At 39.1% G+C, this 25123-nt stretch overlaps 2 protein-coding genes across 3 annotated transcripts; both read right to left on the reverse strand.

The window, feature by feature from the left end:
* Positions 1-9110: 9110 nt before the first annotated feature.
* Positions 9111-12988, reverse strand: LOC131218227 (uncharacterized). Its single transcript, XM_058212907.1, has 3 exons — positions 12633-12988; positions 10000-10338; positions 9111-9769 (listed from the first exon to the last, which is right to left on the reverse strand). The coding sequence occupies exons 1-3, from the start codon at positions 12924-12926 to the stop codon at positions 9263-9265; spliced, it is 1140 nt and encodes a 379-aa protein (XP_058068890.1). The 5' UTR covers positions 12927-12988; the 3' UTR covers positions 9111-9262.
* Positions 12989-14972: 1984 nt separating this feature from the next.
* LOC131218516 (uncharacterized) lies at positions 14973-23799 on the reverse strand. 2 transcript variants are annotated; one of them, XM_058213084.1, is made up of 6 exons: positions 23624-23799; positions 19488-21556; positions 19328-19406; positions 18608-19002; positions 15984-16085; positions 14973-15611 (listed from the first exon to the last, which is right to left on the reverse strand). In XM_058213084.1, the coding sequence occupies exons 2-6, from the start codon at positions 21546-21548 to the stop codon at positions 15411-15413; spliced, it is 2838 nt and encodes a 945-aa protein (XP_058069067.1). In that variant the 5' UTR covers positions 21549-21556; positions 23624-23799; the 3' UTR covers positions 14973-15410. The 2 variants fall into 2 exon arrangements, with proteins under 2 accessions (XP_058069067.1, XP_058069068.1); XM_058213085.1 differs by having other exon boundaries at positions 15984-16082; positions 23624-23791.
* Between the last annotated feature and the right edge of the window lie 1324 nt (positions 23800-25123).

Consider the following 25123-nt stretch of genomic DNA (forward strand, 5'->3'; position numbering starts at 1 on the left):
TATCTGGACTCGTCACAGAGGCTTGTCGAATCCACGAGAAAGAAAGCAAGCAAGAAAAATATAAAATAAATTCTATAAAATTCAAAATTGATTAATGAATGAAATAAACGAGTTCACGACCCTTTAAATACGGATACCAAACAATGGGAGAGAAATCAGAAGCAAAGTACAACCAAAACTCATAGAATTCGCAACTTAATAAAGTAAACTTAATATTTATAGACGATCATGATGTCTACTATTGCGCAAGGTTTTCGGCCAAAAATAGTAAGTATCCTATTTGGTTTCACCAAGTTGTTCTCCTAATTTTTCTAAGCTCTTTTTGTATTGGGTGCAACTCCTAAAGCCCAATGAATGAAGAGTTATAATCAAACTAAAACTTACTATTTATAGTAAAAACGGAATTAAAATAAAGAAACAACCATCGATCCAGGAGTATTTCGCAAATTCGGTTGCGCAACTTGGTATAGCCAGGTTAGTTAGCTAAAGTAGCTCGTTCTACCTCAAAATCATATATTTTACGCTTGATAACTCATTCTGGATTGTGAGATACGCCGATCTAGGTCCGACGGTCCGAATCACTTTTGTCGTCGACTGAGCCTTTTCCAATCAATCTTGGCCATGAAACTGTCCATGACCCACTCTACATCATGGATGTATGCCACGTGAATAATGTTAATTTGCATAAGTAAGAATCAATGGTTGTATCCTACCATAAATGAAAATGGAATATTATTTTTTCCAACATCGTTATCTCTTCTGATATGATATGATGAGATTTGATTGGATGACATCTGTTGAGAGAGAGAGAGAGAGAGAGAGAGAGAGAGAGTCTAATATATACTTTAAAGACTATTTGGATTGAGTATTACATCAATAGTGTGTTATAAGAGTACGATGATTACAACTTACAGTGTATGTTTGTTTACACCTTTTCTCGTGCATCTATGTCAACACTACATACAAATGATGAATGAAATCTCACTCATGCCTTAAGGATATCATTAATCTCATATCCTTTAGCAATATGTTACCTCTCAAAAGTAGAACAGCCTAGAGCTACACACATGCTTACTAACAAGATATTACGTCGAAGGACATGTAACCTTCACATAAGTGACACGTATGATCGAAGCCGTGTGCATGATAAGGTTATAAAGACCCACCGAGATTGGAAGTCTATCATAATCCAAATACACTTGGCAAGATTGTCTTGCACAATCATGCCTAAATGGGTAACTTCCTAGAGAAGCGATCACTACTTCCGCAGCTACTATGAAGATTCAATAAGTTGATTCCTCCAAAAATGAAAAGGAATCCAAGGACACGCCGAGATACAAAGTATATTATAATTCAAATACAGTACCTGGCTAGGTAGTCTAACACAATCATACCTAAATGGGTAACTTCTTATATATAAAGATAATCCGTGCTTTCATGGCAACTATGAAAGTTGGAGAATCTGATTCCTCATAAAATAGAAATGAATCAAATGACCCGATGAGGAATCTTAATTTGCTTAGGATACAAACTAATCTCATAACCTTCAAGGTTCTATGTAGCCAAGCTACCAAGAGATCTCGATATGAACAATCACACTCCCAAACCTATAAAAGGGGTACCTGATGAAGAGCTCCAGGCCCTCGCCAATACACACCATCTCTTTACACAATGCAACGGAGCCTAACATTCGTACCATTTTGGACTTAGGTGGATGTATCCAAGGTGCATAATGTTCACAAGCTGACAGTCTATTCTTCCTTCTTTTTCTTTTTTTTCCTCTCTCGTATCATTTTAAGACATGAGACAAAAAATTAAGTGGATTTAGAACTCAAGGCAGCCATACAATGACCATTAAGAGGACATAGTAGGGATTCAATGACCACCGTTGAAACATTTGTATGGCAGGAAAATTTCATATCAAGCTACGTTTTTTTGTGTTTTCACTTCAGTGGGAATAACCTTATAAACGATTTGCATAACATATAAATATCAAAATTTTATAAACGATTTGGATAACATATAAACACCCACTGTTTGGATACCATTTAAAATCAAAGCTATCATATAGTAAGGTGGGCCACATACGTAAGAAAAATTTAGACCGTTGATTAATCTTTCACATATGTTCATTGTTTTCGACGTTCATCGCCCATCTTGTGACCCAATCATCCTCATTTTTAACAGATATTATCCCTAGACGGCGTGGATAGACTGATGAACGGCTCCAGAGTCGTACACGTGTTTCTTCCCACGTGTAAGGCGGTGAGTTTACCTTCCTCTTTTAGGAATTGATGCCTTACCTAAAATACGATAGCTATAAAAATGAAAAGGTCAGTATGACATCTACACCCTGACCCTGATTGGTTTCTACTGTCATTTTCCAATTTGAGAATCCAAACGCTACACTTTTGTACCGCTTCGACATTCGAACTGCAAATGTAGAAAAGAATTGATACTCCGGCAGAGTGTGATGGTTGATACTCAGGCACTTAGAAACTGCATACGTGGCAGAAAATTAGTCCAAATTATGGGCTCCAGTTTAGATGAGTCAGAACCAAAAGATTACGCTTATTTGGTTATCTGGCTGTCCGATTGTTGGACATTTATTGGACGGTTAAAAATGAAAAAAAAAATCCAATGTTAAACTTCAACAAACAAGTCTCCGCAGATAAGAGGTTAGTATTATTCAACCAATCTGATTTTGGGACCGTGAGCTATCGACAGTGGGCTCCACGATTTAGTCCGTTTAATTTGAATTGATGAATGCCACGTGTACAATTTCCGAGTGCCAGAGTATCAAGTGTCATACACTGCCTGAGTATCATATAACTCCCTTGGAAATGGGTTCCCTTGTAAAAGAAGGTGGGCTGAAGTGTCAACGGCGTTCATCTCTTCCCATCTGTGAAAATGACGGGTGGGATTCACCTGGATGATGCAATCTTCAAATAAAAACGCAAGACCCGAGGGTGTGCTACAGTATATATACCCGAGCTTCAGTTTGTATAAGTGAGACTATGTTTGAGTGATCCAGACCGTTGATCTGTCAGGCCCCACTGCAGATGCACTGGAAATCTAAAATTGACAGATTGGAAGATTCTAGCTACCAATCTTGGGCCTTTTCAGTTGAATGTGGACCGTTACAATATTTCTATTCTTACATGATGAGATACTACTGGAGAATGGCCCATCTCCACCATAGGCTGGCGCAACAGATCAACGATTTCTGGATTAAACCTTACTGGGCCCCACTTATAAGAAGTGAACCCTTTCCATCCTAAAAGTCTTAGTCAACAGTGCAGAGTCAATGCCGAACTACACGACTACCTGTTTTCGGTTGTCATGCCTGGGCCCCAAGTGGACCCCACAATCAATGAATGGTGTCACATATTTCAACGGGTCATCCCTTCTAATCTAATCTATCAGTCCTAATTACTACTAATCATAGCCGCCGTTCGTCATCTTCATTTTTTTATTAGAAATCTTTTTTTAAAAAAATAAAAAAATAAAAAGCAGTTGATGTGAAGAGTATCCCTTTATGGGCGAATCTTGAACTTGTCACATGGGAAGTGGGCCCCACTTGAACTTGCCCTGAGATGACTGTGCTCAATGGGCAGCTTGATGAATGGTATCCATGGTTAGGATTTATTTTTATTTTATTTTATTTTTTTCCATCCTATGTACATTAAATATTAAAAGGTCATCGGATGCAACAACAACACTCACTTGAAACAAACTACTGAGAATATATATATATATATAGTTATGCTCACCCTTGCACACTTCTGCACCCGTGTTATGGCCACAAAATCTGAATGGTCCATGTGATGCCACACTTTATGAAATTCATAGATCCCAACTTTCAGCCTAATTCAGAATTTTGGTGGGACATGGCAAAGAGAGGCAAATCAAGTGAGATAATCATTTTCTTTTGCCATGGCTCACTTGAGTTTTGGATCAGGCTGAAAGTTAGGCCATGAGAGTTTCATGGGGTGTTGCATTGCATGGACAGTTCAGATTTTACGCTCATATTTGTTTCTTTTTTTACCATAGCCCTCCAAAGTTTTGGATAAGGGTAAAAGCTGGGCCTTGGGGTTTTCATGGGAGTGCTTCATCACATGGACGGTTCTGATTTTGAGCCCACATCAGGTGTGATGACTTCTAAAAAGGTTCTTGTGAGAACTGGGCATTGGTGTTCGACATGCATCATGGCAGGCCCACAAAGCTAGACCCATAGAATATATATATATATATAGGAATGCTCACATGCCCACCTTCTTATGTGAGCACCCATGTGTACCTTTGTACATGTGTCATGTGTACAAAATCTGAATGGTCCACATGATGCAACACTCCTTGAAACCTCACAAGCCCAACTTTAGGCCCAATACAAACTCTAGTGGGCAATGGCAAAAGGAAATAATTTCCTCCCTTGATTTGCATTTCTCTTTGCCATAGCCCGCTAGAGTTTTGGATCAAGCTGAAAATTGGGCCTATAGAATTTTGTTCAAATTCTATACCCATGACACATGTGCAAAGGTGTGCACGGGTGCTCACATAAGAAGGTAAGCAGGTGAGCATTCCTCATACACACACAAAGACACACATACACACGGAAAATGGTATGGCATAAGGTCTACCTCATGGGTTTCGTATGATGACTGAGTTGTGTGGGCCCCACTCTGATATGTGTTGGAAATCTACCTATCATGAGGTCGACTTCATATATCATTTCTTATGAGGACGACCTCATTAGTATACACACACACTTAAAACAAAACTGTAGATGTTCAATGCATTGTGTTTGGGTGCATGGATGGAGTTTTCAATTGATGATTTTGTCCTGTGTCAGGATGACAAGTGGAGCAAAGGAGTATACGCTAATGAGGTGAGCTGTGGCATATGTGTCAACATGGTCTGGTGAATGACACATGGGGCAAAGGAGTATATACTGATGAGGTGAGATGTGGCACATGAATTAATATACATGGTCTGTGAGACCCAGACCCTATGATAAGTTGTCCACTTGGCTGCAGTTGGCATTGCAGGGTTGCCACTAGGGATGTGGAGTTGAGAATTTGCTTCTTCTTTTTTTTTTTTCTTTTCTTTTCTTCTCTTTATAAACTTTCTTTTTTTTTTTTTTTCAACCATGTCTTGGAAAGCTGCATTTTCTGCCCCCCTCCTTGGAAAACATACTATTCAACTCTTTAGACAGCATTGTTCAATACACATGCTTGTCTTAAGCAAATGTCGGATCCAAACACAATTCAACTTACTTAGATAAGGATGTTTTTGTCTTAAGTGAGTTGTCAATTCATCCAAACCATCCTAAAGTGTAATCACTGTCAAGAAACTCCATCCAATAATAACAAATATAATGGTGTTGGATTTCATCGAAACTTGGCTCTAGTTAAAATGCTACTTCGAGTGATTTGTTTTTCTTTGCCTATTTGTTAGAGAGAAACCATTGAAATATGTGAAAAAGAATATACATTTCCTTAATGTTACAGTTCTGTTTTTTTGAAAAATTAAAAAGAAGGAAGAAATTGATTTTCATTTCCAAGTTTTTTTTTTTCCTTAAAAAGAGTAAAATGCTTAGAATAGTCATGAAAGTAAAAACCATAGATTCTTATTTTCCTTCTCTTGTTTGTTTGAATTCCACATATGATCACCTTGAACAATCATTTCATGTGACTGATATGCTTTGGAAACTATTTTAATATATTTTTTTAGTAAAAAAAAAATGTACATAGTTTGTTTGTTGTTTTTTTTTTTTTTTTTTATAAACAAAAGTTTGAGAAATGAAAGCCAATTTCCAAGATTACATTTTACCTCAACTAGAGGAAATTTTGATTTTGATTTTTTTTTTTTTTTTGGTCATAAACAATTCTATTTTTAGAGTTTGCCGTGTTCCCAAGCACCCATAAAACTCTTAGGGAGTATTTGATTTTTCATTTCCACCTGTAAATGGCGGTAAATAGACTATTATCATATTTTACATTTTTTTTTTCATTTCCATTTGTAAATGGTGGTAAACAGGCTATTATCATATTTTATGATTATTTTTTTTCATTTCCATCTGTAAATGGTGGCAAATAGGCTATTATCATATTTTACAAATTTTTGATAGAGAGGGGAATTCTCAAGTAATCACACCTCCGAAAATGCAACTGCATGCAAGAAATTATACCTCATTTGTATGGGACCTACTGTGATGTATGTGTCTGATCCATGCCATCCATCTATTTTATCAGCTCATTTTAGGATATGAGTCAAAAATAAGTCAGATTCTAAGCTCAAGTGAACCACACAATAGAAAAATGAAGCCCAAAATAACATCTACCATTGAAAGCTAAAACCTTCTTAGGGCCCAAGGATGAAGGGAATACATAAATATTTGGAACCCAAAGTCTAATATGGAAACTGGTTCTCACGAGAACATGTGAGTACTTTTCGATACACGGTGTGAGGACAAAATCTGAATGATCCATTAGATGAAAAAACTCGTGAAACTCCCAATCTCAAAAGTGAGGTAGGGATGAACGTGATGAGCTCGATCACCATCCTCCTTAGGGGGGATAACTATTTTGAATCCACGAAGCTTCTCTAGACTCCTCAGAAAGACTTCTTGAATTCAGAAAAATAGAAATTAGAAACAATTATAAAAAGTCGAAATAAATTTGTTGAATATTAATAGATTAAATAAATGAGTCTACAACCCTTTAAATAGGGATATCAAAACTTGGAATAAGTTTAGAAATTAAACTATAACTAAAATACCATAAAATTCATAACTTACTATAAATAGTAAATTTTCTATTTATAGTGTCCTATGTTGCTTAACCACGTTTATTCTCCTAATTTTTCTAAATACTTTTCATGTTGGGCGTAATTCCTAAAGCCCAATGGATGAAGAGTTATAATCAAACTAAAACTTATTATTTATAGTAAAAACGGAATTAAGCATGAAATTTAACCATCAATATGATGAAATCTCTCAAATTCAGCGTGGGCAACCCGACTATAGGTTGGTTGGCTAAAGTAGAACCCGACTATAGGTTGGTTGGCTAAAGTAGCTCGTCCTACCCCAAAATCACATATAGTACGTTGAGTAACTCATTCCGGTTTGCAATATATGTCTGTTTTAAGGTTATGACGATCTTAATGACTTCTGTCTCCAATTAATCCTTCTCTGATCTATACATGAAAGTGTCCGCAACCTACTCTACATCAAAAAGTTAGCCTAATTCAGAAATCTGGTAGGTTATAACAAAGTGTGAAGAAATTCCCTATCTTAATTTGCCTCTCACTTCGCTGTACCACTAGATTTATTGATTAGGCTAAGTTTTGAAATGTAGAGGTTTCATGAGATGACTCATCTAGTAAGCCATTATGATTGCATATATATATATATATATATATATAAAACAAAAATGTCCATGTTCAAAGCATTGATGATTTTGTTGTGTGTTAGGATGACATGTGGAGCAAAGGAGTATATACTGATGAGTTGAGCTGTGAAACATATATCAATACGGTCTAAGTCAATGACACATGGAGCAGAGTACATACTAATAAGGTGAGCTGTGGCATATGTACCAATATGGTCTAAGTCATTTGTACATGGAGCAAAGGAGTGTATATATACCGATGAGGTGAGCTGCGGCACATGAATCAATATGGTCTGCAAAACCCAGAACCTATGGCTATGATAAGTTGTCCACTTGGCTGCAGTTTGCATTACAAGGAGTAGAGAATTTAATTTTCTTTTCTTTTCTTCTCTTTCCTTTTTTTTTTTCAACCATGTCTTGGAAAGCTGCATTTTCTGCCAACCCCCCTTATGGAAAACATATTATTCAACTCTTTAGACAGCATTGTCCAATACACATGCTAGTCTTAAGCAAATGCCGGATCCAAACACAATTCAATTTCCTTAGATTAGGATGTTTTTGTCTTAAGTGAGTTGTCAATTCATCCAAACGACCCTAAAGTGTAATCTACTGTCAAGAAACTCCATCCAATAATAACAAATATAATTGAGTCGGACTCCAATCGACACTCGAATCTAGTTAAAATGTTACTTCGAGTAGTTTGTTTTTCTTAGCCTATTTGTTAGTAGGAGACCATTGAAAACTATGAGTCGACTGGGATTAATTAGTCCCATTAGAAGAAAAGTCATCCTAACCCAAGTGTTTGGATCCTCTCATAGTTTTCTTTATCAGATAGATTGCATATGAGATGTCACAAATCCTTCCATCCACAGTAAACATGGTCACAAGACGTGTCGATATGGACCATCCACTTAACGGATCCTTGGATCACCCTACATACAGGGAAGGACGTGATGAGGTCGATCACCATCTTCCTTAAGGAATAACTATTCCGAATCCATGGAACTCTCTGGACTCCTCACAAAGCTTCCTCAAAATCACGAGGGAATAAAATAGAAATAATTTTTAATAAATTCAAAATAAATTGATTGATAATTTAAAATGAAATTATCATCCTTTAAATAATGAGCTCAACTCAATGACAGAATTTTAGACTTAAACTCCAACTCAAACATCCTAAAAATGTGACTTATTACAAATAGTAAGACGGTCACCATTTCTACTAGACTTCATGGTTTTCGGCCAAAAATAGTAAGTGTCCAATTTAGTCCAATCACGTTGTTCTCCTAATTTTTCTAAGCCCTTTTCATGTTGGGCATGGCTCCTACAACTTAATAAAATGGACTTTTGACCGTCGAACTGATGGAATCTCGCAAATCCAGTGTGGGCAACCTGTCATACTGGGGTTGGTTAGCTAAATTAGTTTCTCCTACCCAAAATCATATATGATACATCAAAAAACCTATCCTGATTTGCGAGATATGACTGTTTTAAGGTTATGACGATCCGGATCATTTCCGCCTCCGATTAGGCCTTCTCTAGTCCATCTTTGCCATGAAACTGTTTTCAACCCGCCATACATCATCAGTTGTAAAAAACAATGAGAGCAAAAAAGAAAGACAGCCAACTTAAACATTAGGAACAAATGAAGAAATTGTAATTGAAGATTTCCTTGATTAAAAAAGATTAAAGGATAATTAAACTCTTTTGCCACTCAAACAAAAATCTTCCTCTCTTCACGTCACAAGGATGTTCAGTTCATGTATATACACACACGTTCGACTTGTTTCTCAGACCTCGTTTTTTCATAACACAAGATGGGAAGAACAAAATGCAGCAGCAGAAGCAGGTGAAGCAAATAAAGATATGGATCACCCAAGTGCCTGATCCCCACTTTCTTGTTCTTTCTTAAGATCCGAAGGCGGTAGGAAGCAATCCATAGTCAAGCCCCAAATGTTAAAATCAACCTCCTCAATCTCCCATGTCTCCTCCATCTTCCTCTTATGGTTTGCAGACCCCTCACCATATCGATAGAGTGTGACGACGGTGCGGCCACGATGGGCGATGTTGATGCCATCAATGTACTTGTAATCCTCAATGACTGATTCCATACTAGTTTCCCAAAACACACTGTCATCTCCCTTGCCTTTCATCCTCAATAGATGTGAGTCCTCAAACTGGACCAGGAGCCCAGTTCTTTGGCTGAAGTAGCCCCATATTGTGTGATGGATGATCTCAAAGCTATTGCTGCTACGCGCCTTGAGCATCGTGGGGCCCGCGTCGAGCTTGAGTATGAAGCATTCATCACCATTGATGATCTTCTCACCAATGCAGACAGCGTCGGAGAAGAGATTAGCTGTGGACCTTGGGTCCAGGCCCTGTGGACCATCCAACATGGTGCTGGAGTTAGGCATTGGTTTTTTAATAGGATGGTCCAAGTCCAAGATCAACCTAGCTAATGAGCTAAGGAAATGGGCTTGGGATTAGTTAGGTCCACCATCCAAATGGTTCTTAATCAATCACAATCAGGTGATTTCCACTTACTAGACTATTTAATTCAACTTCTAAACATACCGTTGTTAATCTTGCATGTTACAAATAAGCATACCTGTAATGATCGACGTAGTGGCCTTGGTGGGCCCCTGGAAGCATGCGATTGTTGCGAGGAGAATTGCCTCCACGCTACCTTCCCGTCGCTCCCTGCGCTCACCTTGCATCCCGATACGATCAGCTCTAGGTACCAAAGATCAGGATTCTTCTGCCATAGCACAAATCCTCCAATCTCTCCACTGCCTTTCAGGCGTACACTCTCTTCGCCCATGTGGAATTCTGATGCTCCCATCTTCACCTTCCCGATTGCATACATGCTATTCACTGAATTCAACGCCGCTTGCCCTCCCGTTGCCGCAATGTACTGTTGAACGATATATTTCGCTGTCGACGCCTCCTATTGAAATAAATAATAATGTTAATGGTAAGAGTGTCTAATATGGGCCCACAATGCACACTAAAGAGTTGGTGCACACATATCTCCAACCATCCAAAATGGGTGGGCCAGAATTTCGAATCGTATCGCATTTTGAAAATTCCCATTTTAAAATGCAGTTGGATTCTAGCCAACGGTGGGAGATATAGGAGCATCGGCACTCGGTGCACACTGTGTTTACATATGAAACATTCATCGAATGGGCTAACATCATATTCTTTGATTGTCCCTGGCCCATCATATTCCCTAATTCATCAAATGGGCTAACACCATGAAAATGCCTTGGCCCAAAAATCAGGCTAGCCCAATTATCAGATGGGTCACATATTTATGTAGAAAATAGACCATGGGTCTTATTTATTTATTTTTCTGTAACCATATATATTTTACTTCTATATGTGTGGCCCACCTGATGAGTGAACCATCGATCATGCGGCCTGTGGCAATATTTCTGGTTGGGAATCCTGACGAGAATGGGCCAGGCTAAACAAGATGAGTGAGGATGAATCAAACAGGCTGACTTTCATGGTCATGCATGTAAATGGCACGTTAGACAGCCTGATCATTGATTTGCACCATCCAATTCACTAGTACCCGAAATTGAATGATTAAGATCAAGCGGAGTAAAAAGAGGTCAAATCATATTATTAATATCAATTCTGGAATAAATGATGTTAACCATCCAATCTTTCTATCACTCATGATAAACAATTAGAGGTTGTTTGGATGCAGGTAAATGATTTAGAGGGAGTGTTTGGATGTTGAAAAATGCCTACAAATAATTAGTAGGTAAATGAATTGCATGTAAATGATTTAGAGAGAGTACGTGGATTTTGAAAAATGCCTATAAATGATTTGTAAGCTGTTAACCATTTACAACTTTTAGCTGTAAATGGAAAGCCTTGATTCCATTTACCTGCAGATAAGAATGATCCTGACTGCTAGAATTTTGAACTTTTGGCTATAAATAAATTACAGCTTAAACTACTTACAAATATAAATTACAGTTTAAAGCTAAATAGGATATTGACGCAGGGAAGGACATGATGAGGATGATCACCGTCTTACTTAGGGAATAACTATTCCGAATCTGTGGAGCTCTCTAGATTCCTCACGGAGCTTCCTTGAATTCACGAGGGAAAAAAGTAGAAATGATTTCTAATAAATTTGAAATAAATTAATTAACGATTAAAAAAATGAAATTACAATCCTTTAAATAATGAGCTCAAACATATAACAAAATTTTAGACTCAAACTCCCTAAAAACTTGACTTACTATAAATAGTAAACTTACTATCTATAGAGGGTCTCCATTCCTACTGGACTTCATGGTTTTCACCTAAGAATAGTAAGTGTCCCATTTGACCAATCCACATTATTCTCTTAATTTTTCCAAGTCCTTTTCATGTTGGGCATGACTCCTACGACTCAAAAGGATCAAAATTTATAATCAAATTAAAACTTACTATTTATGGGAAAAACAAAAATAAAAAGGACTTTTGACTGTCAATCTGATAGAAGCTCACAAATCCAAAGTGGGCAACCCGTTGTAGTGGGTTGGTTAGCTAAAGTAGCTTATCCTACCCCAAAATCATATAATATGTCAAAAAACTCATCGCGATTTGTGAGATACAATTACTTTAAGGTTCTGACAGTCCATATCATTTTGGCCTCCGATCAGACCTTCTCTGGTCCATCTTTACTATGAAAGTGTCTGCAACCACCGCTCTACATAAGATATGCTATAAATAATTTACCTCTATAATTCAATTACCTGCAGTTCATTTACCACTAAAAATTTTATAAGCATCTAAATAACCTTTTACAATAAATAATCAATAATCATAAGAGTCAGAACCATATCAATATTTTTGCATCAGGGCCAATCATTATGAGTATTATAAAAAATAAAAAATAAATAAAAAAAATGATCAACGAATTGACTTGGACGCAACCCTACTATAGGGGACACTCGACACAAGGTCCGCTACATAATAGTATTGCCCATGAACAGTACGTCCATATTACAATAAGCTTGTATTGGTTGTCACCAATATAGTACACTAACCTTCATTATCATCATCTAAGCATTATTCTAACTAATTGGGTCTGCTATGTGAATTCTATTCAACCATTTCATTCTATCAAAGATCATATCTTCGATTAAACTATAGATTATTAAGTCTTTTCTCACTAAAAGAATGCCTATGGTTGCACTAGTGCAACCAAAGGCATCTTCAGAAAAGAAATCTTACAATGGAACAATCACGGACGGTTTTGTTGATTGCCTGGTCCGTCTGGACAGGCAAAGCGATGAGCGGCGATCCAACGACATTGAGAAGGAGCTGGAGCTCGGCATTGCGGCCGGCGAGGGCGGGTGACGAAGAACTCTTGTCAGCAGACTGGGACTTGATCCATGTGCGCATGTTCTGCCAACGAAGGGAGCCATTGCCGCCACTCATGTTAAGGAACATCTCCTCAGGTATAGGAACCTCAAGGACGGTCTCCAGGCCATCTTCCCGATCGAAATTCGGACAGAGTTTCCTCATTGATGGAGGATTGAAAGAAAGGGAAGGGAGCCACTTCAGGCTTCCTACCTCTTTCCTCTAACCTCTTTAGACTCAGTGAACGAGCCTGGCGCTTGTGCATGAAAAATGGGAGGGTGGGCTCCACCTTTCTTAAGGCTCTCCTTCTTTCTCGATTTCATGTGGGTGTCGTCCCTTTCTTTCGTTTTGATTATTTTAGGACATGCTACGTTATGGGTCCCACCTTGTTTTAAGGGAGGAGTATGGTAGAGCCATTTCTATGCGTCACATAGGTGCCATGTTATCCATCAATCAATCTGAACCGTCCAACTAGTGGGCCTCATTATGGATGGCTATTGTTTAGATGGCTAGGATCTTCCGATCTTCTTGTGTCTCGAACTAATTTTCATCTGTAGTGGGCCCCACTAGATGGACAATCTTGATTGAAAGATAAGCCTACTATGTGTAATGTAGTAATGTGGTTCTATCATCTACCAGGAGAATTATATGGGGGTGCAACACCCTAGCTCTGTGGGCCTACTTTGATATGAATGTGCAATCCACTCCGTCCATCTGTTTGGACACCTAATCTTCACCACATGTAATGAAAATCATCTTAATAAAAACTTCTGTGTGCGCAAAATGGGAAAATGTAAAATCACAACTAAAACATCCAAATTCACTCAATGTTGCTCGTCTAAGTTTTGGATCTAGTTGATTTTTGGGATGTCCCTCCATCTTGGTGGGGCTCACCTGATCAACAGGTTGGATGCTATATAAACAACCCAGTGTTACCAGGAAGATTTCCATGGTGTGGATCCCTATCCCTACCTGAGTTTTGAACCGGACTTATTTATGGGATCAGGTCCTAAAATGTGGTGTCATAGCTGATGGACGGACTGGATTTTACATATACATCGCGGTGGGCCCACAGATCTCATCTCTTGCATACTCTTACTATAAATGTTGTACATGGTTCGGTTTTCAGTTGTAACAATTAACAAGTAGAGCTCATGGAATGGTAATCTAGACCATCGGTTTGCTGGGTCGTGGCTTGGATGGACCACTCCTCAAATATCTCGTTGATGGGACAATCTTAACTGTTTGATAACCGATAAAATAAGAAGGCCAAGAAGAGGAATCTAACAGCATTAATCTATATTCAACCTGAGAAAAAGGGCCCCAAGAGCGGTCGCTGGGAGCTTATGATCTGACCGATTTCTGGGAAGAAGGATGCAACAGATCAATGGTCAGGATTGGTGAACTAGGGTCCTCACTTGTCCGATTGGAAAACTGGTCTATGCTACGAAATGATGACACCCATGTATCAATTATATAATTCATTCTTTTCAGGAAAAATGTGGATTGTTCCTGAATTCCAGGACATTGGGAGGAGAAATGTGGATTGTTCCTGAATTCCAGGACATTGGGAGGATAAATGTATGGGAGTTATTTCATACTCTGGCAGAGTATGACACTTGATACACAGGTACTTGGAAATTACAAACGTGCATACATTAACTTGAATTAAACAATCATAAATAGTGTATCCCGCTGTCTCTAACTCATAGTCTCAAGATCACCCGCATCCGGAACTTAGGCGGGGCCCACCATCCGAAACCATTGTAACTCATACCTAAAACATCTAAAAGCACCTGAGTTTTAGAATGGCCTGGAATTTGGTGTGACCCCTCATCCAAGTGGGACACACAATGGATGGCCTAGCGAGATGTGATTTAGACATCCAGACCATCCATTGTATGTCCCACTGTTGCTTTGAAGCCGATGGATAGGATCATCCGATGTAGCCACTTTCCATTCATAGTAGGGCCCACTAGATGGACGATCCTGATAACGTTCTGGTTCTGGTGGCTCTGCTTTATCATTCCTGACAAGTTCATGGAATTTAAGGAATCAGCCAATTCTTAGTTACTTTCATTTAACACTAGCAAGCATTTACCAGGACTTCCATGAGTGATCCGGACCATTCATCTGTGGGGCCACTGCGAATATGGGTTGATCCAAAATTCAGGCTGGTCCATTCATCAAGTGGGCCACACTTGTAAGAGAGGAACCAAAAGATAGCCATATATTATCAACGTACACATAAGTTAATCCTGTGAGAGGAGAATTTAAAAAAAAAAAAATCTGCCTTGATCGCCCCAATCTTGATTTTAATGGGGCCCACAGTGATACATTAGCTTTGCATTGTCACTCTTGTGGCATGGCAATTCTGAAGTTCCCACCCACTGAAGCTTCACCAATACTAAAACAAACAACATTTTTGATATCTGGATTTCAAAAAGCTTCCTGCCCAAACAATACCTATGAAGATACAGCTCAGCTGATTTTCCCACTCCATTTTGGATCTTGGAGCTGATATTCCCACTCCATTTTGGATCTTGGCAACGAGCATTCGATCATCAGATCAGAATCTGGCCATCATTTCGGCGGTCTGGATTGTGTACAGCACCAATGCAGATATGGCCAATGTGCGAATCAATTCACCTAAAAAACCTGTTGCACTTCTTCACTCATTGACAGTTTCTGATCAGGCACCTCACTCTCAAAGACTGAGGAAGAATCCGGGCATTCTTCAAAAACCTTCACATGGGAGAGCAGGCCACCAGCTTCATCTGCAAAGGTCACCTTCTTCGTTCTCTTGTCAGTGCCACCGAAGTTAGTGGTGGTCTTTCTCTCCATTGTGTTCTGTAATCAATGTGGGCGTGATCAAGATCAGATTTGTAGCCATTGATTGATAACCATGATGAATCAGATGATCCTACTCAGGGCCGGAGTGCCAACACAGTTCATTTATCTGGATTGTCGGGCTAAACGTGGATGGCACAGATCCCAAAGATCCCCCAGACTGGAAAATCCTAGCCATCCAATCCTTGGCAATTTTGCCATTGAATGTTAGCTGTTGCTGTAATCATTGTTTAACCAATTTATTCCCAGGACACCCGGTAGATGGGTTAGGATTGTCAAATGAGGGAGATTTTTGGGGCATGGACAATCCCAGTGGGGACCATCAGACCAATGGACATGATCAACAGAAGAAAGATGGAAAGAAAAGCAAACCATTATTTTGCAGAAACGAGTGCAGTCCTTTCCCATCATAGAAAGCCACTTCCTTGTGGTCTCTTCAAGCCCCACTGCATCCTCAGCAGCTTTTTTCATCTGCTGCATACAACAGAATATTTAGCAAAGGAATGAAAATCATGTAATTGTAATGTAATCTGTTTGGATAGAAGCAAACCTGCATAAAAGAAAGTGCATGCCTGAAAAACATTAGTATTCACTAGTGCAAGAGTTCCAATTTCCATATGAGATAATTGGCAAGTTAAAATATCGTAAACATTTGAATTTGGCTGCATTTGAATGCAGAAGTGAATTGAATTGCAAACATTCATAATGAGGTATACCCATCAGATATATATATCTATATATATATATATATATATATATATATATATATATATATATATATATATATATATATATATATATATATATATATATATATTCACCATATCCAACTCAATAGTAACCTAATTGCAGTCGAGCCTGATTCTGCAGCACTAATGATAAGTTTGCTGCAATTCGATCATATCTACTTTATAAGCCTTTTTTTTTTCCTTAGGAAGATAATTAAGTAAATGGAATTCCCAATACGAAGAGCAAAACGGGCCACACCCTCCTTGGAGAACCTCTCAACAATAGGATTGGCCTCTCTTCCCACATGAGTAAACGATATCTTTAACCTAGAAAGCAAGAGATGTATTTATCACAATTCAAGTTGAGTGTAAATCCAAAAGCACCCTTAAGGATCTTCCATAGAATGCAGTGCTATTTTTTCACATCTGAATTGTAGCCTCTGGATTTGGGATCAAGTTGCAATCATGTAAACCAGTATATGATGGGCCTCGCAATGGATGGCTGGTGCACTAAAAAATCTTCCAGATTGGAAGTCCTACCAACCATAGTTCAAAAACCTGAAAATGCGACTCAACTCAATGTCCAGTCGGGTCAGGTTGACTTGAAGGCTTGAATTTTATTTTTTTTTTAAGTGGTTTGGATAAATATTTGAAATTAGTACATATATAAATTAATTCATAAAAAAGCATGACTTGTAATTGTGGAACGCTGGTAACAAGACTGCACTTTTGACACACTGGTGTCAGTTCAAATCTCCTTAGCTGAATAAAAAGCCGCTGACTAGGCAGCTGACTCAGTTCAAGTCACACCAAGTCGTATTGAGTCAGCCAAGTTGTCGGGCTGACTCGATGAGTCTTGTTGAGTTCATACGAGTCAAGCTCATGACCGAGTTTCTCAGAGATTCGGCTCAAAATCCCATCAAGTCAACTTGACTCGGCCGAGTATCGAGTCGAGTCAGTGAATTTTAGAACTATGCTATAATGGCCTACAAAACAACAGTTAAAGGAGATGGCCCGTATGCAAAGGAAAAGAGTTCAATGGTCAAATGTGTTGAAGTATTCCAATCTAAGCCTTTTCTATAGGTTGTCTGCCATCCACCGTGACCAGGTAAGGCCCATCATGTAAACGGTTTGGATCATTGAAACATGATCCCAGATCCAACCACTACATAAAAATAGCAATATGTCTGGATGTAGTCTGTATTCTATACTGCACAAAACAATCTAAAATGGGTGCATGCTATAATGGGATGCAAACCTTGAACATAAAAATCAACCAACCAATCATGAGTACTAGGAAGGATATGAGTAGGGGTGGCAATGGGTCGGGTCGGGTCGGCCTGTGGGTCAACTGACATGACCCACTTTTGAAGCAGGTTTGGGCCAAGCTAAATGGGTAGCAGGTAGTGCTTGAGTGAGAAATCTGATCAGTTTGAGTAAATGGGTCAGGCTTGGGTTGAACCATACCTGACCTGCATGCCCATATAAGTTATTAAAAGGTTGGGCTAGATTACCCAACCCAACCCAACCTAAAACCCGAAACAAAATAAAGAAAAAATGTATAGATTTTAAAAAAAAAAAAATGTATGTATCCATTGTTTGGGCTAGGTTGTGCAGAGCCTTAGGGTCATATTCAGTTTTTTAAACCTGAGTTGGATCATAGTAGGTTGGGTCTGGTCAGTCAAGCCCAGCCCCATTTACAATGTAAATAGATCATACAATGTTCTCAAAATCGTTTTCGTATCGCAAATCATAAAAGGAGTTGAATCATATCGAATCATAAATCATAAGATTTTTTCTAATTTTAAAATATACATATAAAAAACAAATAAAAAAATATAAGTAAATCAGAAAAGATTCACAATTCAATATGATTATCGTACAATTATTTGGGATTTGCGATTTGGGTGTACGATTCAAATCGTACACCCATATGATACGATATGAATCGTGCGATTCATCTCATAAATCGTACAATTTTGATAACATAAATCAGGTTGGGTTGGGTCGGGCTTGATGAAATTTCAAGTGGGTTGGATCGGGTAAGAGGGTAATGGATCGTGGATTAGGTTTTGGGAAAGAATTCTTGGCCCATTTAGTAAATGGGTCGGGCTTCGGCTGACCTGATCTGGCTCAAACCTGACCCATTGCCACCCCTACATAAGAGCAATGGACGCATGTATGCAAATCAGCCCACCCATGCCTCATATGTGTTTTTGAGAACATTTATATATGTACTTGCGAGTTTCTAAAAGAGAAAAAATGTACCTCATCGACAGTAGATTTCAAAGCAGTAGATGAGGATGGCTCTGCAAGCAAAGCTTCTTCCATGATATCTTTCATTGACTTCAACCCCTTCACAAGCTTCGTCGCAACATACTCAAAGTCATGCATCTGTCGCTGTGCAAACGAGATAGCCTTTTGGGCATTCGCACGGATCAGAGCACACTGAGTGCAAGTACACAAGGCCACACAAGAAACATGTGGAGACTTAATACTGCCCTTGCTAACAGATGGAAGAGATCCATTTTTAATGGTCTTCGATTTCTTGATTACTTCCTTAGAGCCGCCCATCATAACCTCAGCTTTGTATAGATCTGCTTCTGCTTGCAAAGCCTCATTCTTCGCCTGCTTCTCAAAGCATAGACTCCTTTGGCCTGAGTCTGAAAAACAGTCAGTTCACACTTCACTGTTAGCCACCCCCATTAGGGAATGGATACCAAGAACTCAGTGTTGAAACAAGGTATCTTTCACTCATTCTACCACTTGAGCTATGGATCTGGGTGTAAATTGGATGGTTCAATCATTAGCATGCTACACATACATTGAATGCGGACATTAGGTCATTTCTTTCCATAATTGTGGCCCACCTGATGTTTGGACCTGCCTAATTTGTGATGCACGACTTCGATGACCGCATATAAATGGGTGTGTAGGATTAGCAGGCCTCAAAAATCAATGCACATCTGAAGAGAAAGTATGACTTACTATCAAACTGTATGTTGGTGTATGATCCTTCGGCATTCGCAGCTCGACGAAGCTTTTCCTGAGATGCTGGAGAAATAGCCTGCAAAGCACTTAAAATGATGTATTATTTGTATCAAATAGACAAGCTTGCCAATTTGACAAGAAGCTGAAAAATCTGTACCTTTCTGGTTGACAAAAGCCTTTGTGGAGGATGTTCGGCCTTTTCTCCACAAACATTCTCAAGCGCTGCAACGGCCACCAGCGCTGCTATACCGGTAGAAGAACATGACTCAGTAGTAGAACAATCTGCCGCTTCATTTACAGATTCAGATACCATCTCCCCAGCCATAGAACTCTCATCAAAAGAAGGAGAATTATCCTCCTCATTACTGTCTCTTGTCGTCGGTCCCTCCATAGACACTTCATCAATTAATTTCTCAAGATCTTCCCTTTCAGAATCTGAAATACACCCATCACTTCCATTGATTAATTCAGTACATTGAAGACTACAATCAATGTCTGCATCTGACATTTGGGTGGTTGCTTTTTCATGTATCTGGAACGAATTCTCCTCAGCAGAGGACTTGCTTTCACAGCTGCTACATATCTCAGCGCCCAGATCCTTTGGCTTGGCGATTGCTTCGGGGCTGCTATCCAGAAGCATGGTAGCAGAGGCACCATCCTTCTTCAGTTCAAACATCGAGGAAGGAGAACAGTCGTGACTGGCCGTTTCCAAAAAAACCATCTTTGCATTTCCCACATAAATTTCTTCACCACTTTCCGGAAGAATGAAAGACTCACGGAGCAGCTCCAAATATTGAGTTGAAGCCTCATTAAGAGAACAATGTGGAGATCCGTTAGGAGAAGAAGTCGAGTCTCCCATCTCCAGTTCACCCCGGTCAGCTGTCTTGCAGATTCGGTTGGATGACTCGCCAGACAAATCCATTTCTGTGATGAACGAAGTTGGTTCTCTGGTCTCCAACTCATCTACCTCAACTCGCTCAGGTAACTCAGCAGATGACTTGCTGAGCTCCTGATGTTGAGTTGAGGCCTCATTGAGAGCACAATGGAAATATTCGTTACTTGAAGAAGCTAGTTCTCCCATCTCCAACTCAACTGGTTCAACTCGCTCGGGTAACTCAACAGATGACTTGCCGAGCTCCTGATGTTGAGTTGAAGCTTCATTGAGAGCACAATGGAAATATTCATTACTTGAAGAAGCTAGTTCTCCCATCTCCATCCTCCCTCCCTCAACTTCCTCGACGAATCTGTCAGATAACTTGGCAGAGAGATTTGCTTTTGCACTGAACAAAGTGGGTTCTTCCATCCCCAACTCATTAGCATTGTCTTCCTCATGTAATTCAGCAGATGACTTGCCAAACAAATCTGCTTCTGTGAAGCAGGGAATGTTGGAAAAATGGGCCGAAAGATCCACATTCTTGAGATCCATGGAATGTGTTTGTGAAAACCCAATTCCAATATTATTTGCATTTTCCAATAGATGGCCATGTACCATTGATGCACTGGCCATCGCTGCAGGCATGGAATCTTGAGTGGCCAAGGGAAATGAAGAACTGTCCTGTTCAGCTTTTACTGAAACTGCAGATTCCAAAGAATGCAAAAATGCAGGTTTCCCATTTCGTTTTCTCTCAACCTTGGACTTTTTTAACAGCATCGATTTCCAGCAACGGAGGGGTTCCTCAAGGTCGAATTCTTCTTCTTTCAGTTGCATGCGAGTCGGGTGACACTCCTCAATTCCTACACATTTCGAAAGTTTTCGTTTCTTCACCTTGCATCTGTCCCTCAGTTCCTGTAAAGTCATTTCATGGAAGACAAGGTCATTGCCATCACTGTTTCCATTAATATCACCTCCATTTCCACCGCATCCGTCATCGAGAACACGTTCAACATTTCCGCCCATGGGTAACGGAGTTTCCAATTTGACCCTGTCGGAACCAAATGGGGATCCCTCAGATCCAATCTCCAGTTGCTGAAACTTAGAGCTTGAACCTTTTTGGCCACCACCATCAGAGTCATATATGGCACCAATTTCCTTGAACTTAAGTGCTGGCCTTCCATAAGAATCTACATTTAGAATTTTTGTCACCAATCCCGCCTTAATAGTACGAATGGAATGCATGAAGCTGCAATTCACAGCCTCTTTAGAACTAACAATAATATCTATATTCTTGCCTTTGCATCGTGATGCAACTTTTCTTCGTGATGCAACTTCACTTGTCATGCTTGATCCTGCAGTAAAATGAGATTGGCCCCACGCACTATTAGCGGATGAAGAGGCCATGCATGTTATGATCCAAGCATCTACTTCAAAATCAGCACATTCGTAATGAATTTCTTTGATTTTTTAGCATGTTAATGGCTTGTTTGGATTAGTGGAACCCAAAAAGTAACCATGGAAAAGAAAACATTTTCAGCGGACGTGGCATTTACCATCGATTGTGATAATGAAGTAACATGTAGACAACTGTTTTCCTTTCCATGGTTGTCCTCAAAAAAGGGATTTTAGCGTTTCTTTGATAAAACAAAAAACTAGATAATCCTCATTTCCGTTTTAAGAGACAATTTTCACTTTGTGACCATTAACTATTCCATATTTTCGTAGAAATCATGAAAACTAAAAACAAACAGCCTTTTGAGGATTCTTTTCCATAGATTACGTTATCCCTGGTTTTCCTCAGACCTAAAGTTTTCCTTTCCAAATCTACATTTTGGACTCCAATCTAAACAAGCTACATAGATTAATAGCACAATAAAGAGAACTACAGTGACTTCAAAAGACTGAAGAATTTTGTCAATCCACTCCAAAACATTTAACAAGACATATGTCTCGACCAAGCTTAGTGTAAATGGAGTCCATCATAGCAGTTTTCATACTCAAGCATGAGTCAACACAGGAAATAGAAGTTCTCATAGAGGAGAAACAGTCGCTGCCCCTAGAGCACTATAAGTTATGGTGCTCCTAGTTGCATAACAGTCCTTGATATCAATCTGGACTGTTCTTTAGGTATGGCCCAGGCTTCATGGGCCACCAAGTAAAAAAATCAAACCCCATTATTCTAAGGCCCTCTCTTTTCTAAGTAATCAATGGGAATGTTGGGATCATCTTATCAAAACGATTCCTCATAACCATGGCCAGTCCATGATGGGCCCCTTACAATTTATACTACATTTTTTGCTCAGACGAGCAAGATCGTCTAAATTGCATTACATTCTAACGCTCTTGGGAATAATCACACTACCGGTAAAAGAGAACTGAACATGCATAAGAAAAGACATCAGCTCGATTTTCAAGTATTGCCTAAAAACAACATTCCCTCAATCATCAGTTCTGTTGCGGATCTTTGTGCTTTCTTAGCAAGGACATTTAAAGGACTGATTTCACAGTGCTTGACCCAAAAGGTCGTACATTACAATTTGGGTTTTCAGTTTGCACAAGTGGACCATATGGTCACGCAATCCAAACCATTGATATGATGAGCCTCTATTAGAAACAGATTGATTTAACAAAGAAAACAAGCACACACAAAACCCAATAGAGCTACGTGGTTCAGTGTTGTGACTACTCTATAGGAGTAGCTGTCGAAATCACTATCTTCTCAAAAAAATTATCACACCCATAAAACTTTCTAGCACCCAAAAACACAGAAAGAGTTTCCTTTGTGTAACCCTAATTCGACTCCCATAGAGAATATTTACACCTCGTGCATAGAAATACCGTAGTCTTTGGATCGGAATTCAAATTGGGTCTCATACAATTTGTTTGGGTCAGGTCTTCAGATCGGGCAAGCCCCCCACACTGTTCTGCAGAATACAAGACATCTATCACAACAGCCCCATGAACCAAAAATCCCCCAAATTGGAAGATCATAGCTGTGAAATAATTGACCAGCATCTTGGTTGAATGTGATCTGTCACCTGGTTATTCCTTAATTAGTTGGCTGCCTAAGGGTAGTGATTCTTCCAATCCAGGGATTCAAACCAGTGCTTTTCTTCTGAATTATCTAAAAGAAAAGGAAGTGAAAATGCCAATGCTAATTGCACGAATAAATATTAGGGGAGGAGGATTCCTAGCACTTGTGCCAGATCAGAGCCGTTCATTGCATGGGACCCCGTGCAAATAACCTGATCCAAGAATGTCAGGAAAATCACCACGCATCAGGTGGGCCATCACTACACATCTTAAATATGGGCTGTTGATCTTTGTTTTTTTTTTTCCAACCATCGTACTGGTGTAGCCAACATGATAATCAGATTAACCTAATTCTTCGCTCATAGCATGTTTGTAGTAAGTCTTACCTGATGAATGGCCCAGATATCCCCCGCGTATACCACGTTGGCACGATTAATCTCTTCAATCTTTCCTCTGGCAAATCGCATATAGAAAAAGAAGGAAACAGAAAATGTGGGGAAATGTTACAAAGAAATAAAGAACAAAAAAAATCCCTGCAATTTGATCTGATTTCTGATGAGAAGTATAGATCGTTGGTTATGAAATGAGAAATCATCAGAAAGGTAAGAAACCCACCTCAGATTCCAAGGTTTTCGAGACCGTCTGCAGAGAGAGAGAGCTGCAAGCAAAAACAGAGAGAGAGAGAGAGAGAGAGAGAGAGAGAGAGACGCGAGCTAAAACTGGAAAATGGTGGGAAACAGAAGAAAGAGGATCTCGCGCCAAATCCATTTTGGCGGGAAACAGTTAGGTCGATTTAGAACAGTGTGACGAATATCGCCGATATTTTGAAAATAATGCGATATTTTCACCCAAATTCATTAAAGTAGATTATCTTCATATTTCAAAATCTCGGCAATATTTAAAATTTTAACCCAGAATGAAATCTTTAAAACCATTTATGAATTATAATAAATATATATATATATATATTTTATTTCCAGCGATATTTTACCGAGGAATTCTCATGCCGATAAATTGCGGTGAACGAAATTTTGCACATGCTTAGATTAGATGTTGAATTCACTTTGTGTCTGTCGCGACTCCGGATGCATCGTGCGTTGCCGCCCACTGGGGCCCATGTGCTGTGATGGTCCCATGATTATAACCGTTCATATTCTTTTTATTGCTGCTATAATAATATTTTGTTATGTAATCACGCTTCGCTGATGATCATGACCTTTGATTTTTAGATTTGAATGACAACCATTGAAATTTATCTTTTCATTCTTGTAAATTCATCTACCGAGATTGATGGTTACAATCATCCGTTTATCGTAAATTTCCTACGGTGGACATCATAGCATAGATTCCTTCGGATGATCTCGAACCATTCAGCACGTAAGGTTCGGTGGGCTGCGACACACGTGTCAACTGGCCGGTTTACGGCCAGGCTAATTAGGGGTGCACATGGAACGGGTGAACCAGAGTGGAACCGACCAAACAGCATGGTTTGGTCCGGTGCCAAAGCGTACTGGTTCAGGTTGCGGTTCTGAAAATCAAATAACCGTTTATTTCAGTTGAGTTCAGTTCTTTTTGGATCTTACTCTTGCTCGGGGGGTAGAATCTCGGAAGTTTCAACACCTGGTCACGGGTTTGAGTATCCATAGGCGGGGGTGTGTGCACGTGGGTTTTAAAAAACAAAAAAACGTTCGGTTCTTGATTTAGTTATCTATTTTATTAGTTTATAATATATTTTAATTGTCTATTTAACTCAGGACGTATGGTTTATAACGCATCTTTTGATTATTTCTATAAATGTCTTTTTGCACACCTTATACAATATTTAAATCATTTATCAAATGGATCACAATATGAATAGACATAGGCTTGATTATAATATATATATA

The sequence above is a fragment of the Magnolia sinica genome, chromosome 11 (genome assembly GCF_029962835.1).
Source record: "Magnolia sinica isolate HGM2019 chromosome 11, MsV1, whole genome shotgun sequence".
Taxonomy (NCBI): Eukaryota; Viridiplantae; Streptophyta; class Magnoliopsida; order Magnoliales; family Magnoliaceae; genus Magnolia; species Magnolia sinica.

Coding starts and splice junctions, on each gene's coding strand:
- LOC131218227 (XM_058212907.1), bottom strand. CDS start 12,926: ATGAGGAAACTCTGTCCGAATTTCGATCGGGAAGATGGCCTGGAGACC. Junction 10,339..12,632: donor CCGTCCGTGATTGTTCCATT/GTAAGATTTCTT, acceptor TTATTTCAATAG/GAGGCGTCGACAGCGAAATA. Junction 9,770..9,999: donor CACTACGTCGATCATTACAG/GTATGCTTATTT, acceptor GATGGTCCACAG/GGCCTGGACCCAAGGTCCAC.
- LOC131218516 (XM_058213084.1), bottom strand. CDS start 21,548: ATGACAAGTGAAGTTGCATCACGAAGAAAAGTTGCATCACGATGCAAA. Junction 19,003..19,327: donor CACCAACATACAGTTTGATA/GTAAGTCATACT, acceptor ACTGTTTTTCAG/ACTCAGGCCAAAGGAGTCTA. Junction 15,612..15,983: donor CTCGTTTCTGCAAAATAATG/GTTTGCTTTTCT, acceptor CATTGATTACAG/AACACAATGGAGAGAAAGAC.